The sequence below is a fragment of the Taurulus bubalis genome (genome assembly GCF_910589615.1).
Source record: "Taurulus bubalis genome assembly, chromosome: 12".
NCBI lineage: Eukaryota > Metazoa > Chordata > Actinopteri > Perciformes > Cottidae > Taurulus > Taurulus bubalis.
In genome coordinates this window covers 27,554,417-27,565,008 of record NC_136600.1, presented here as the reverse complement: position 1 = coordinate 27,565,008, position 10,592 = coordinate 27,554,417, and the positions used below count along the sequence as shown (strand labels likewise).

Genomic DNA, 10,592 nt, shown 5'->3' with positions numbered 1-10,592 from the left:
TAATAAAATGTTTTGGTGACGAAATAAACACTCGAGTCAGTTTTGATCTACAAACCAGTGGCGGTGCTTTTATTTTATAAAATCCTGTCACTTCCTGTCATGATTTATTACAATGAGCTGTGACTTCCAGGTAAAAACATTTCAAACTTTATTCATTCACGTCACCGGGTCGTGGTGATTGGCTGCCGTAGGCCACGCCCCCAGGAACAACAATAACTCATTGGCGCTCATCGATCAACACTTCATTAGTCCTGAACATTAGCTCTGAACGAGGGACAGTTAGTCTGTTAGAGATATAGAGCTCCTCCTCCTCTAAGACGAGAGGAGGAGGAAGAATCATTAAGAGGAGGAGGAAGAGCTCCTCAAGAATAGAGGACTCATTAAGAGGAGGAATGTTTTGGCCACAGAGTCCTCCTTAACATCCAGAGGGAGGAGCAAGAGGAGGAGGAAGAGGAATGTTTGGCAGAGGAAGAGGGGGGAGGAGGAGGAGGAGCAGCAGGAATGTTTGGCAGAGGAAGAGGGGGGAGGAGGAGGAGGAGGAGCAGCAGGAATGTTTGGCAGAGGCTCAGCAGGAGTTGAGCTCCTCCATGGTTTGATTCAGAGTCGTCTGAAGCTCCTTGTTGGCGTTTCTGGCCGAAGTCAAAGCGTCTGAAATAAAACAAAAATAAATATATACACACACACCAAGTGTCCAGGTTGGGACGGACGGACACACACACACACACACACTCTCTAAGTGTCCAGGTTAAGACACATATACACCATCAGTGTACTGGGAGCAGAACAAACCTTCCAGACCGTCGATGCTTTTCTCCAGTTTGGCCACTGAGCGCTCTGCAGCCTCGGCTCTGCTCTCAGCCTGCAGACAGGAAGTGAGCGTTACATTGGACCAATAGGATCCGGCTACAACAGGAAGTCAGACGCACCTCCTTCAGCTTGTTGCTCAGGTTCTTGATCTCCTCTTCATACCGGTCCTCTTTGTGAGAGTACTGAGAGAGAGAGAGAGAGAGTCAGGTGTGTGACAGCAGCAGGTATCAGGACACTAGTTACTGGTTACACTGGTTGACCATCAGTGCTCCTCCTCCTCCTCCTCCTCCTCCTGCTGCTCCTCTCCTACCTTCTCCGTCTGGGCCTCCAGAGACTTTGAACTAGTGAAGACAGTTTTCAGCTCCTCCTCCAGCCCTCGACTCTTACTGCAGGTCAAAGGTCAAATCAGACAGGTAAGTTTCCTTGTGATATTGGGCATTGGGTGATGACCTCATGCATTAGGCTCCTCCATTGGAGGAGCAGCAGGTTAGACTCATGCAGGAGGAGCAGGAGGAGCTGAAGCAGCAGGAGGTCAGAGGTCAGGAGGAGGAGCTCCTCTGGTTGAGTGACAGACCCTCAGTACCTTGTCCTCAGACGCCTGCAGGCTCTTCAGCGATTGGTCGAAACTCCTCAACTGCTCCTCCAACCTCCGAACCTTACTGTTAGGCAGGTAGACAGGTAGTCAGGTAGACGGGTAGACAAGAGGACAGATAGTCAAGTAGACAAGAGGACAGGTAGACAAGAGGACAGGTAGTCAGGTAGACAAGAGGACAGATAGTCAAGTAGACAAGAGGACAGGTAGTCAGGTAGACAAGAGGACAGGTAGACAAGAGGACAGATAGTCAGGTAGACATGAGGACAGGTAGTCAGGTAGACAAGAGGACAGATAGTCAGGTAGACAAGAGGACAGGTAGACAAGAGGACAGATAGTCAGGTAGACATGAGGACAGGTAGTCAGGTAGACATGAGGACAGGTAGTCAGGTAGACATGAGGACAGGTAGACATGAGGACAGATAGTCAAGTAGACAAGAGGACAGGTAGTCAGGTAGACAAGAGGACAGGTAGTCAGGTAGACATGAGGACAGATAGTCAGGTAGACAAGAGGACAGGTAGTCAGGTAGACATGAGGACAGGTAGTCAGGTAGACATGAGGACAGGTAGACATGAGGAGAGATAGTCAGGTAGACAAGAGGACAGGTAGTCAGGTAGACAAGAGGACAGGTAGTCAGGTAGACAAGAGGACAGATAGTCAGGTAGACAAGAGGACAGGTAGTCAGGTAGACAAGAGGACAGATAGTCAGGTAGACAAGAGGACAGATAGTCAGGTAGACAAGAGGACAGGTAGTCAGGTAGACATGAGGACAGATAGTCAGGTAGACAAGAGGACAGGTAGTCAGGTAGACAAGAGGACAGATAGTCAGGTAGACAAGAGGACAGGTAGTCAGGTAGACAAGAGGACAGGTAGACAAGAGGACAGGTAGACAAGAGGACAGGTAGTCAGGTAGACAAGAAGACAGGTAGACAAGAGGACAGGTAGACAAGAGGACAGGTAGTCAGGTAGACAAGAGGACAGGTAGTCAGGTAGACAAGAAGACAGGTAGACAAGAGGACAGGTAGTCAGGTAGACAAGAGGACAGGTAGACAAGAGGACAGGTAGTCAGGTAGACAAGAGGACAGGTAGTCAGGTAGACAAGAAGACAGGTAGACAAGAGGACAGATAGTCAGGTAGACAAGAGGACAGGTAGACAAGAGGACAGGTAGTCAGGTAGACAAGAGGACAGGTAGACAAGAGGACAGATAGTCAGGTAGACAAGAGGACAGGTAGACAAGAGGACAGATAGTCAGGTAGACATGAGGACAGGTAGTCAGGTAGACAAGAGGACAGGTAGTCAGGTAGACAAGAGGACAGGTAGTCAGGTAGACAAGAGGACAGGTAGACATGAGGACAGATAGTCAGGTAGACAAGAGGACAGGTAGTCAGGTAGACAAGAGGACAGATAGTCAGGTAGACAAGAGGACAGGTAGTCAGGTAGACAAGAGGACAGGTAGTCAGGTAGACAAGAGGACAGGTAGACAAGAGGACAGGTAGACAAGAGGACAGGTAGTCAGGTAGACAAGAGGACAGGTAGACAAGAGGACAGGTAGACAAGGACAGGTAGTCAGGTAGACATGAGGACAGGTAGTCAGGTAGACAAGAGGACAGGTAGTCAGGTAGACATGAGGACAGGTAGTCAGGTAGACATGAGGACAGGTAGTCAGGTAGACATGAGGACAGGTAGTCAGGTAGACAAGAGGACAGGTAGTCAGGTAGACAAGAGGACAGGTAGTCAGGTAGACAAGAGGACAGATAGTCAGGTAGACAAGAGGACAGATAGTCAGGTAGACAAGAGGACAGATAGTCAGGTAGACAAGAGGACAGGTAGTCAGGTAGACAAGAGGACAGATAGTCAGGTAGACAAGAGGACAGATAGTCAGGTAGACAAGAGGACAGGTAGTCAGGTAGACATGAGGACAGATAGTCAGGTAGACAAGAGGACAGGTAGTCAGGTAGACAAGAGGACAGATAGTCAGGTAGACAAGAGGACAGGTAGTCAGGTAGACAAGAGGACAGGTAGACAAGAGGACAGGTAGACAAGAGGACAGGTAGTCAGGTAGACAAGAAGACAGGTAGACAAGAGGACAGGTAGACAAGAGGACAGGTAGTCAGGTAGACAAGAGGACAGGTAGTCAGGTAGACAAGAAGACAGGTAGACAAGAGGACAGGTAGTCAGGTAGACAAGAGGACAGGTAGACAAGAGGACAGGTAGTCAGGTAGACAAGAGGACAGGTAGTCAGGTAGACAAGAAGACAGGTAGACAAGAGGACAGATAGTCAGGTAGACAAGAGGACAGGTAGACAAGAGGACAGGTAGTCAGGTAGACAAGAGGACAGGTAGACAAGAGGACAGATAGTCAGGTAGACATGAGGACAGGTAGTCAGGTAGACATGAGGACAGGTAGTCAGGTAGACATGAGGACAGGTAGTCAGGTAGACATGAGGACAGGTAGTCAGGTAGACAAGAGGACAGGTAGTCAGGTAGACATGAGGACAGGTAGTGAGGTAGACAAGAGGACAGGTAGTCAGGTAGACAAGAGGACAGGTAGACATGAGGACAGATAGTCAGGTAGACAAGAGGACAGGTAGTCAGGTAGACAAGAGGACAGATAGTCAGGTAGACAAGAGGACAGGTAGTCAGGTAGACAAGAGGACAGGTAGTCAGGTAGACAAGAGGACAGGTAGACAAGAGGACAGGTAGACAAGAGGACAGGTAGTCAGGTAGACAAGAGGACAGGTAGACAAGAGGACAGGTAGACAAGGACAGGTAGTCAGGTAGACATGAGGACAGGTAGTCAGGTAGACAAGAGGACAGGTAGTCAGGTAGACATGAGGACAGGTAGTCAGGTAGACATGAGGACAGGTAGTCAGGTAGACATGAGGACAGGTAGTCAGGTAGACAAGAGGACAGGTAGTCAGGTAGACAAGAGGACAGGTAGACATGAGGACAGGTAGACAAGAGGACAGGTAGTCAGGTAGACAAGAGGACAGGTAGTCAGGTAGACAAGAGGACAGGTAGTCAGGTAGACAAGAGGACAGGTAGACATGAGGACAGGTAGACAAGAGGACAGGTAGTCAGGTAGACAAGAGGACAGGTAGTCAGGTAGACAAGAAGACAGGTAGACAAGAGGACAGGTAGTCAGGTAGACAAGAGGACAGGTAGACAAGAGGACAGGTAGTCAGGTAGACAAGAGGACAGGTAGTCAGGTAGACAAGAAGACAGGTAGACAAGAGGACAGATAGTCAGGTAGACAAGAGGACAGGTAGACAAGAGGACAGGTAGTCAGGTAGACAAGAGGACAGGTAGACAAGAGGACAGGTAGTCAGGTAGACAAGAGGACAGGTAGACAAGAGGACAGGTAGTCAGGTAGACATGAGGACAGGTAGTCAGGTAGACATGAGGACAGGTAGTCAGGTAGACAAGAGGACAGGTAGTCAGGTAGACAAGAGGACAGGTAGTCAGGTAGACAAGAGGACAGGTAGTCAGGTAGACAAGAGGACAGGTAGACAAGAGGACAGGTAGTCAGGTAGACAAGAGGACAGGTAGACAGGTAGACAAGAGGACAGGTAGACAAGAGGACAGGTAGTCAGGTAGACAAGAGGACAGGTAGACAAGAGGACAGGTAGTCAGGTAGACAAGAGGACAGGTAGTCAGGTAGACAAGAGGACAGGTAGACAAGAGGACAGGTAGACAAGAGGACAGGTAGACAAGAGGACAGATAGTCAGGTAGACAAGAGGACAGGTAGACAAGAGGACAGGTAGACAAGAGGACAGGTAGTCAGGTAGACAAGAGGACAGGTAGTCAGGTAGACAAGAGGACAGGTAGACAAGAGGACAGGTAGACAAGAGGACAGGTAGTCAGGTAGACAAGAGGACAGGTAGTCAGGTAGACAAGAGGACAGATAGTCAGGTAGACAAGAGGACAGATAGTCAGGTAGACAAGAGGACAGGTAGACAAGAGGACAGGTAGTCAGGTAGACAAGAGGACAGGTAGACAAGAGGACAGGTAGTCAGGTAGACAAGAGGACAGGTAGTCAGGTAGACAAGAAGACAGGTAGACAAGAGGACAGATAGACAAGAGGACAGGTAGACAAGAGGACAGGTAGTCAGGTAGACAAGAGGACAGATAGTCAGGTAGACAAGAGGACAGGTAGACAAGAGGACAGGTAGACAAGAGGACAAGAGGACAGGTAGACAAGAGGACAGGTAGTCAGGTAGACAAGAGGACAGGTAGACAAGAGGACAGGTAGTCAGGTAGACAAGAGGACAGGTAGTCAGGTAGACAAGAAGACAGGTAGACAAGAGGACAGATAGACAAGAGGACAGGTAGACAAGAGGACAGGTAGTCAGGTAGACAAGAGGACAGATAGTCAGGTAGACAAGAGGACAGGTAGACAAGAGGACAGGTAGTCAGGTAGACAAGAGGACAGATAGTCAGGTAGACAAGAGGACAGGTAGACAAGAGGACAGGTAGTCAGGTAGACAAGAGGACAGGTAGACAAGAGGACAGGTAGTCAGGTAGACAAGAGGACAGGTGGACAGGAGGACAGACGAGCAGTGTCGACACGTTCAGGAGAAAGAAAGCAGAAAGATTAGAAGGCTGTTAGTGAAGCAGTGTGATGTCATCAGTGTGATGTCATCAGTGTGATGTGTGATGTCATCAGTGTGATGTGTGATGACACTGATGACATCACACTGATGACATCACAACCTGCTGAAGAACAAGAACTCAAGATAATCACCAGAATCTGATTCAGGAACTTCGTGTGACGAATGAGGAAGAACTGAAACTGAGCAGCGTCATGCTGCTAGATATGCACAGGTGTGTGTGTGTGTGTGTGTGTTATAGTGCGTGTTATAGACCTCTCTCCCTGCTCAGCGCGGCCTTCAGCTCGTTCCAGTTCACCTTCCACCATCACCAGTTTACGAGCCACCTGTCAATCAAATGCGTTGGTTTTACAACATAACCATGAAAAGTATAAGTACACAAGTATAAGTACACAAGTAGACACTAGCTAGCTCTGGAGACGGACGAGCTAACAAGCTAACACTCATATATCATGTTCATATCCATCAGGTTTCAACTGATGTCAAACAGGGTCCAGTTAGAGAAAGTACTCAAGGTCCCTTGAGGTCCCAAGTATACACTAGCTTTAGTCCTTTAGGTACTAAAGTATAGACTAGCTTTAGTCCCTTAAGTACTAAAGTATAGACTAGCTTTAGTCCCTTAAGTACTAAAGTATAGACTAGCTTTAGTCCCTTAAGTACTTAAGTATACACTAGCTTTAGTCCCTTAAGTACTAAAGTATAGACTAGCTTTAGTCCCTTAAGTACTAAAGTATAGACTAGCTTTAGTCCCTTAAGTACTTAAGTATACACTAGCTTTAGTCCCTTAAGTACTAAAGTATACACTAGCTTTAGTCCCTTAAGTACTAAAGTATACACTAGCTTTAGTCCCTTAAGTACTCAAGTATACACTAGCTTTAGTCCCTTAAGTACTCAAGTATACACTAGCTTTAGTCCCTTAAGTACTCAAGTATAGACTAGCTTTAGTCCCTTAAGTACTCAAGTATACACTAGCTTTAGTCCCTTAAGTACTCAAGTATACACTAGCTTTAGTCCTTTAGGTACTAAAGTATAGACTAGCTTTAGTCCCTTAAGTACTAAAGTATACACTAGCTTTAGTCCCTTAAGTACTTAAGTATACACTAGCTTTAGTCCCTTAAGTACTCAAGTATACACTAGCTTTAGTCCCTTAAGTACTCAAGTATACACTAGCTTTAGTCCTTTAGGTACTAAAGTATAGACTAGCTTTAGTCCCTTAAGTACTCAAGTATACACTAGATTTAGTCCCTTAAGTACTCAAGTATACACTAGCTTTAGTCCCTTAAGTACTCAAGTATACACTAGCAGGTCTTTAACCAGCTCTGGTGCTTTAGTCCCCTTAATGGACTAAAGCACCATATGATTGTTTATATGAGTCAGGGTTCTGATCCTATGGCTCTAGATAGTTTATATGAGTCAGGGTTGTGATCCTATGGCTCTAGATAGTTTATATGAGTCAGGGTTGTGATCCTATGGCTCTAGATAGTTTATATGAGTCAGGGTTGTGATCCTATGGCTCTAGATAGTTTATTTCTCTGTTGAGTGTCAGAACGTAGTCTTTAAAGACTCTGGTCCACGCTCGGTTCCTCTCGCTGATCAGAACACTCATGTGACCGAGTAGCATCACGTGATGTGATTTACATGTGATTGGTCGTGTGTGTCACACACACACACACACACACACACACACACACACACACACACACACACACACACACACACACACACACACACACACACACACACACACCTCTTCATATTTGCGGTCGGCCTCCTCAGCGATCAGCTTGGCTTCTCTCAGCTGAACCTCCAGCTGCTCCATCTTCTCCTCGTCCTTCAGAGCTCTGTTCTCTATCACCTTCATTCCTCTGGGGGGAGAGGGGGTGAAACCTCCAGTTGTGTCTCTCACCTCTCGCTAGCCCCCTTCTCCACCTTGTCCAGTGTGTGTGTGTGTCTCTCTCTCACCTCTCGCTCTCGTCCGCCCCCTTCTCCACCTCGTCCAGCTTGTGCACGGTGCTGCTCAGCCGCTCCTGGACGCGCTCCAGGTTGTCCTCGCTGAGCTGCAGCCGGCGGCCCAGAGACGTCACCTCGGCCTCCGCCTGCAAAGCAGCGCGCAGGGACAGAACGCCCACAGTCAGGTTCACCTGGCTCAGGTGGAGCCACGGAACTGAACTCTGTGTGTGTGTGTGTGTGTGTGTGTGTGTGTGTGTGTGTGTGTGGGGCCTTCAGGGCCCGTCAGTCTTCTCTGCTGGCCGAACCACAAAGTTATAGATATTTTATAATGTCATTGTTTTTCACAAATACACTCCATGTGTTATAATGATGTTCTCATGGCACAGCTCCTGTCTTCCTCTGTTGCTCTGCTTCAGCTTGCAGCGCCTGAAGCTGGTTTTAAGGAGAGCTCTTATCCAATCAGATTTCACCTCTGTGTCTCTATGGAAGCAGAGCGCTTCTAGCTGGTCTTTACAGATTAAAGTACATGAGACGTTATCGTGATGTCATAGTCTTCAACCAATCAGATCGTTAGTTTGACATGCTGGGCGTGTTCTTTGACGTGAAAGCGCCTGCATACTGACACTGGACGTGTGATTGGTCAGTGGGCGTGGCTGCAGCACACACAGTTAAAACAAGGGAACATGTGGAGAGACAGCCATGCGGTTATAAGCCAATACATGCGCGTGTTCATGCATCTGCAGGAGAGTATGTCACGTGAATACGAGCCGTTCACACCGAACACATAACGGCAGCTGTGGCGCCATCGTGAGGCGAGCAGACGGCACTGAACCTGACAGACCCTCCCTCACCTGCTCCGGTGTGTGTGTGTGTGTGTGTGTGTGTGTGTGTGTGTGTGTACCTCCTCTCTGGTCCTCTTCTCCTTCTCCACCTCCTTCTGCAGCCGGACGGCCCGATCCTCCGCCTCCTCCGCCTGCTCCTGCAGCACTTTGATCTTCTTCTTCACGGCATCGATGCTGTTCAGTCCTCCACTCATCTTCTTCTTCTTCTTCTTCTTCTGCAGGAGGAGCGGCAACGCTATTAAAATGTGTAATTACATTATAAATGTGAATTATTACATTCACATTATACATACACATATATATATATATATATATATATATATATATATATATATATATATTAGTGAAATGATACATGCATTGTTTATTATATAACGTTATATTATATATTTATTGTTGTAATTAGCTCGTTAGCTCGGGATGCTAACAGCGGACCACCGCCCTGTTAGCATGTTAGCTTAGCGTCAGGGCGCGCACCGGGTGAGCGGTTCTGAGCGGGTCCTGCTCACCTTTCCGAGGCTCCTGAAGACAACACACCTGTGGCTCGAGCCCGACTTCACCTGACGTCACTGAGAGCAGGTAGCTACCAGCTAGCTGTTAGCTCGCGAGCTACAGGAAGTTCAACAATCAAACAAACAAACTCTGTTTGAGTCTGAAGCTGCGAGGGTTCTGGTTCTGGTCTCTGCGGGTTCTGGTTCTGGTCTCTGCGGGTTCTGGTTCTGTTCTGCGGGTTCTGGCCTTGGTTCTGTTCTCCGCTGCGCCGCTTCCTCGTCCAGCCAACTCCCAACTAAGGACTGCACCTACTTCCGGGTTAAGTTCCCTCCACCGGAAGTGACGGTGGAGGACTTTTCAAATTAAAAGCAACTTAAAAAGTCTATAAAGTAACTCAAAGGATACAAATCTCAGTTTACAGCTTAAAACAATAAAAAACAAACGTAACACATATTTAAAATATATAAAATGTGTTTTAATCAGTCAGATAGTTCTGAAATGTATTTATTACAAAGAACAAAATAAACCTGGAGATCGAAAATATTTTGTTTATTTTAATCTCCAGAATAAAAACAACAACATTGTATTTCGTCCAGCTGATTAGATTTATAATGAGCACACAAACAAACAATAAACTTACAACAAAAATCATTCTGTTTTCTGATCAAATCTTTATACAAACACTTCTACTGTTAAAAGTTACAATATAGTAAGAAACCTGACTCCAGATCAGTCTGGACTTCAAACTGCTGTCACGTGATCACGTGATCACGTGACCACGTGATCTAACTTCATGGTTCAAGCTTTAGTTTTCTTCTGTTTGAAGGATCACATGATACCAAAACACCTGAAATATAGAAATGTACTGAAAAGGAGGTTTTCTACTTTTAATAAACATTCAGTGAGTTCCAATGATAAAAATATAAATGTGTAAATAACACAACATATTTATAGTTTAGTTCCTCCTTTAGACCGTCGTTCTGTTTATTTGATAAATGTTTCAGAACAATGACGGCCTGTTTTGTATCATTTGACCTTTGGAGCTGTACTTCCTTCATGATGACGGCTCCTTCCTCTTTTACATTAATAATTAAATATTTGTAAAATGTTAAAACTTCCACATGTTGTTTCTCACAGAAATGTAGTCCATTAAACTTCAGAGATGATGGGAAATGTAGTCCATTAAACTTCAGAGTTGATGGGAAATGTAGTCCATTAAACTCAAAGTTGATGGGAAATGTAGTCCATTAAACTGGGAAATGTAGTCCATTAACTCAGAGTTGATGGGAAATGTAGT

At 46.4% G+C, this 10,592-nt stretch overlaps 2 protein-coding genes across 5 annotated transcripts in view; one reads left to right on the top strand and one right to left on the bottom strand.

The window, feature by feature from the left end:
• pmvk (phosphomevalonate kinase) overlaps window positions 1-48 on the top strand; it is a 7,843-nt gene extending 7,795 nt beyond the window's left edge. The window contains exon 5 of the mRNA XM_079227523.1: window positions 1-48. This exon is cut by the window's left edge and continues 364 nt beyond it. The gene's annotated coding sequence lies outside the window, so the exon portion shown is untranslated.
• LOC306744829 (uncharacterized protein) lies at window positions 49-9,578 on the bottom strand. Of its 4 annotated transcripts, none has more exons than XM_079227519.1 (9): window positions 9,313-9,578; window positions 8,863-9,038; window positions 7,974-8,107; window positions 7,759-7,876; window positions 6,267-6,337; window positions 1,118-1,193; window positions 927-989; window positions 790-859; window positions 49-648 (listed from the first exon to the last, which is right to left on the bottom strand). In XM_079227519.1, the coding sequence occupies exons 2-9, from the start codon at window positions 8,995-8,997 to the stop codon at window positions 566-568; spliced, it is 750 nt and encodes a 249-aa protein (XP_079083645.1). In that variant the 5' UTR covers window positions 8,998-9,038; window positions 9,313-9,578; the 3' UTR covers window positions 49-565. The 4 variants fall into 4 exon arrangements, with proteins under 4 accessions (XP_079083645.1, XP_079083647.1, XP_079083644.1 ...); XM_079227521.1 differs by lacking the exon at window positions 1,118-1,193 and adding an exon at window positions 1,391-1,466 and having other exon boundaries at window positions 8,863-9,018; XM_079227518.1 differs by having other exon boundaries at window positions 8,863-9,018.
• Between the last annotated feature and the right edge of the window lie 1,014 nt (window positions 9,579-10,592).

Coding starts and splice junctions, on each gene's coding strand:
- LOC306744829 (XM_079227519.1), bottom strand. CDS start 8,997: ATGAGTGGAGGACTGAACAGCATCGATGCCGTGAAGAAGAAGATCAAA. Junction 8,108..8,862: donor AGAAGAGGACCAGAGAGGAG/GTACACACACAC, acceptor GCTGCTTTGCAG/GCGGAGGCCGAGGTGACGTC. Junction 860..926: donor TGAGCAACAAGCTGAAGGAG/GTGCGTCTGACT, acceptor TCCTGTCTGCAG/GCTGAGAGCAGAGCCGAGGC.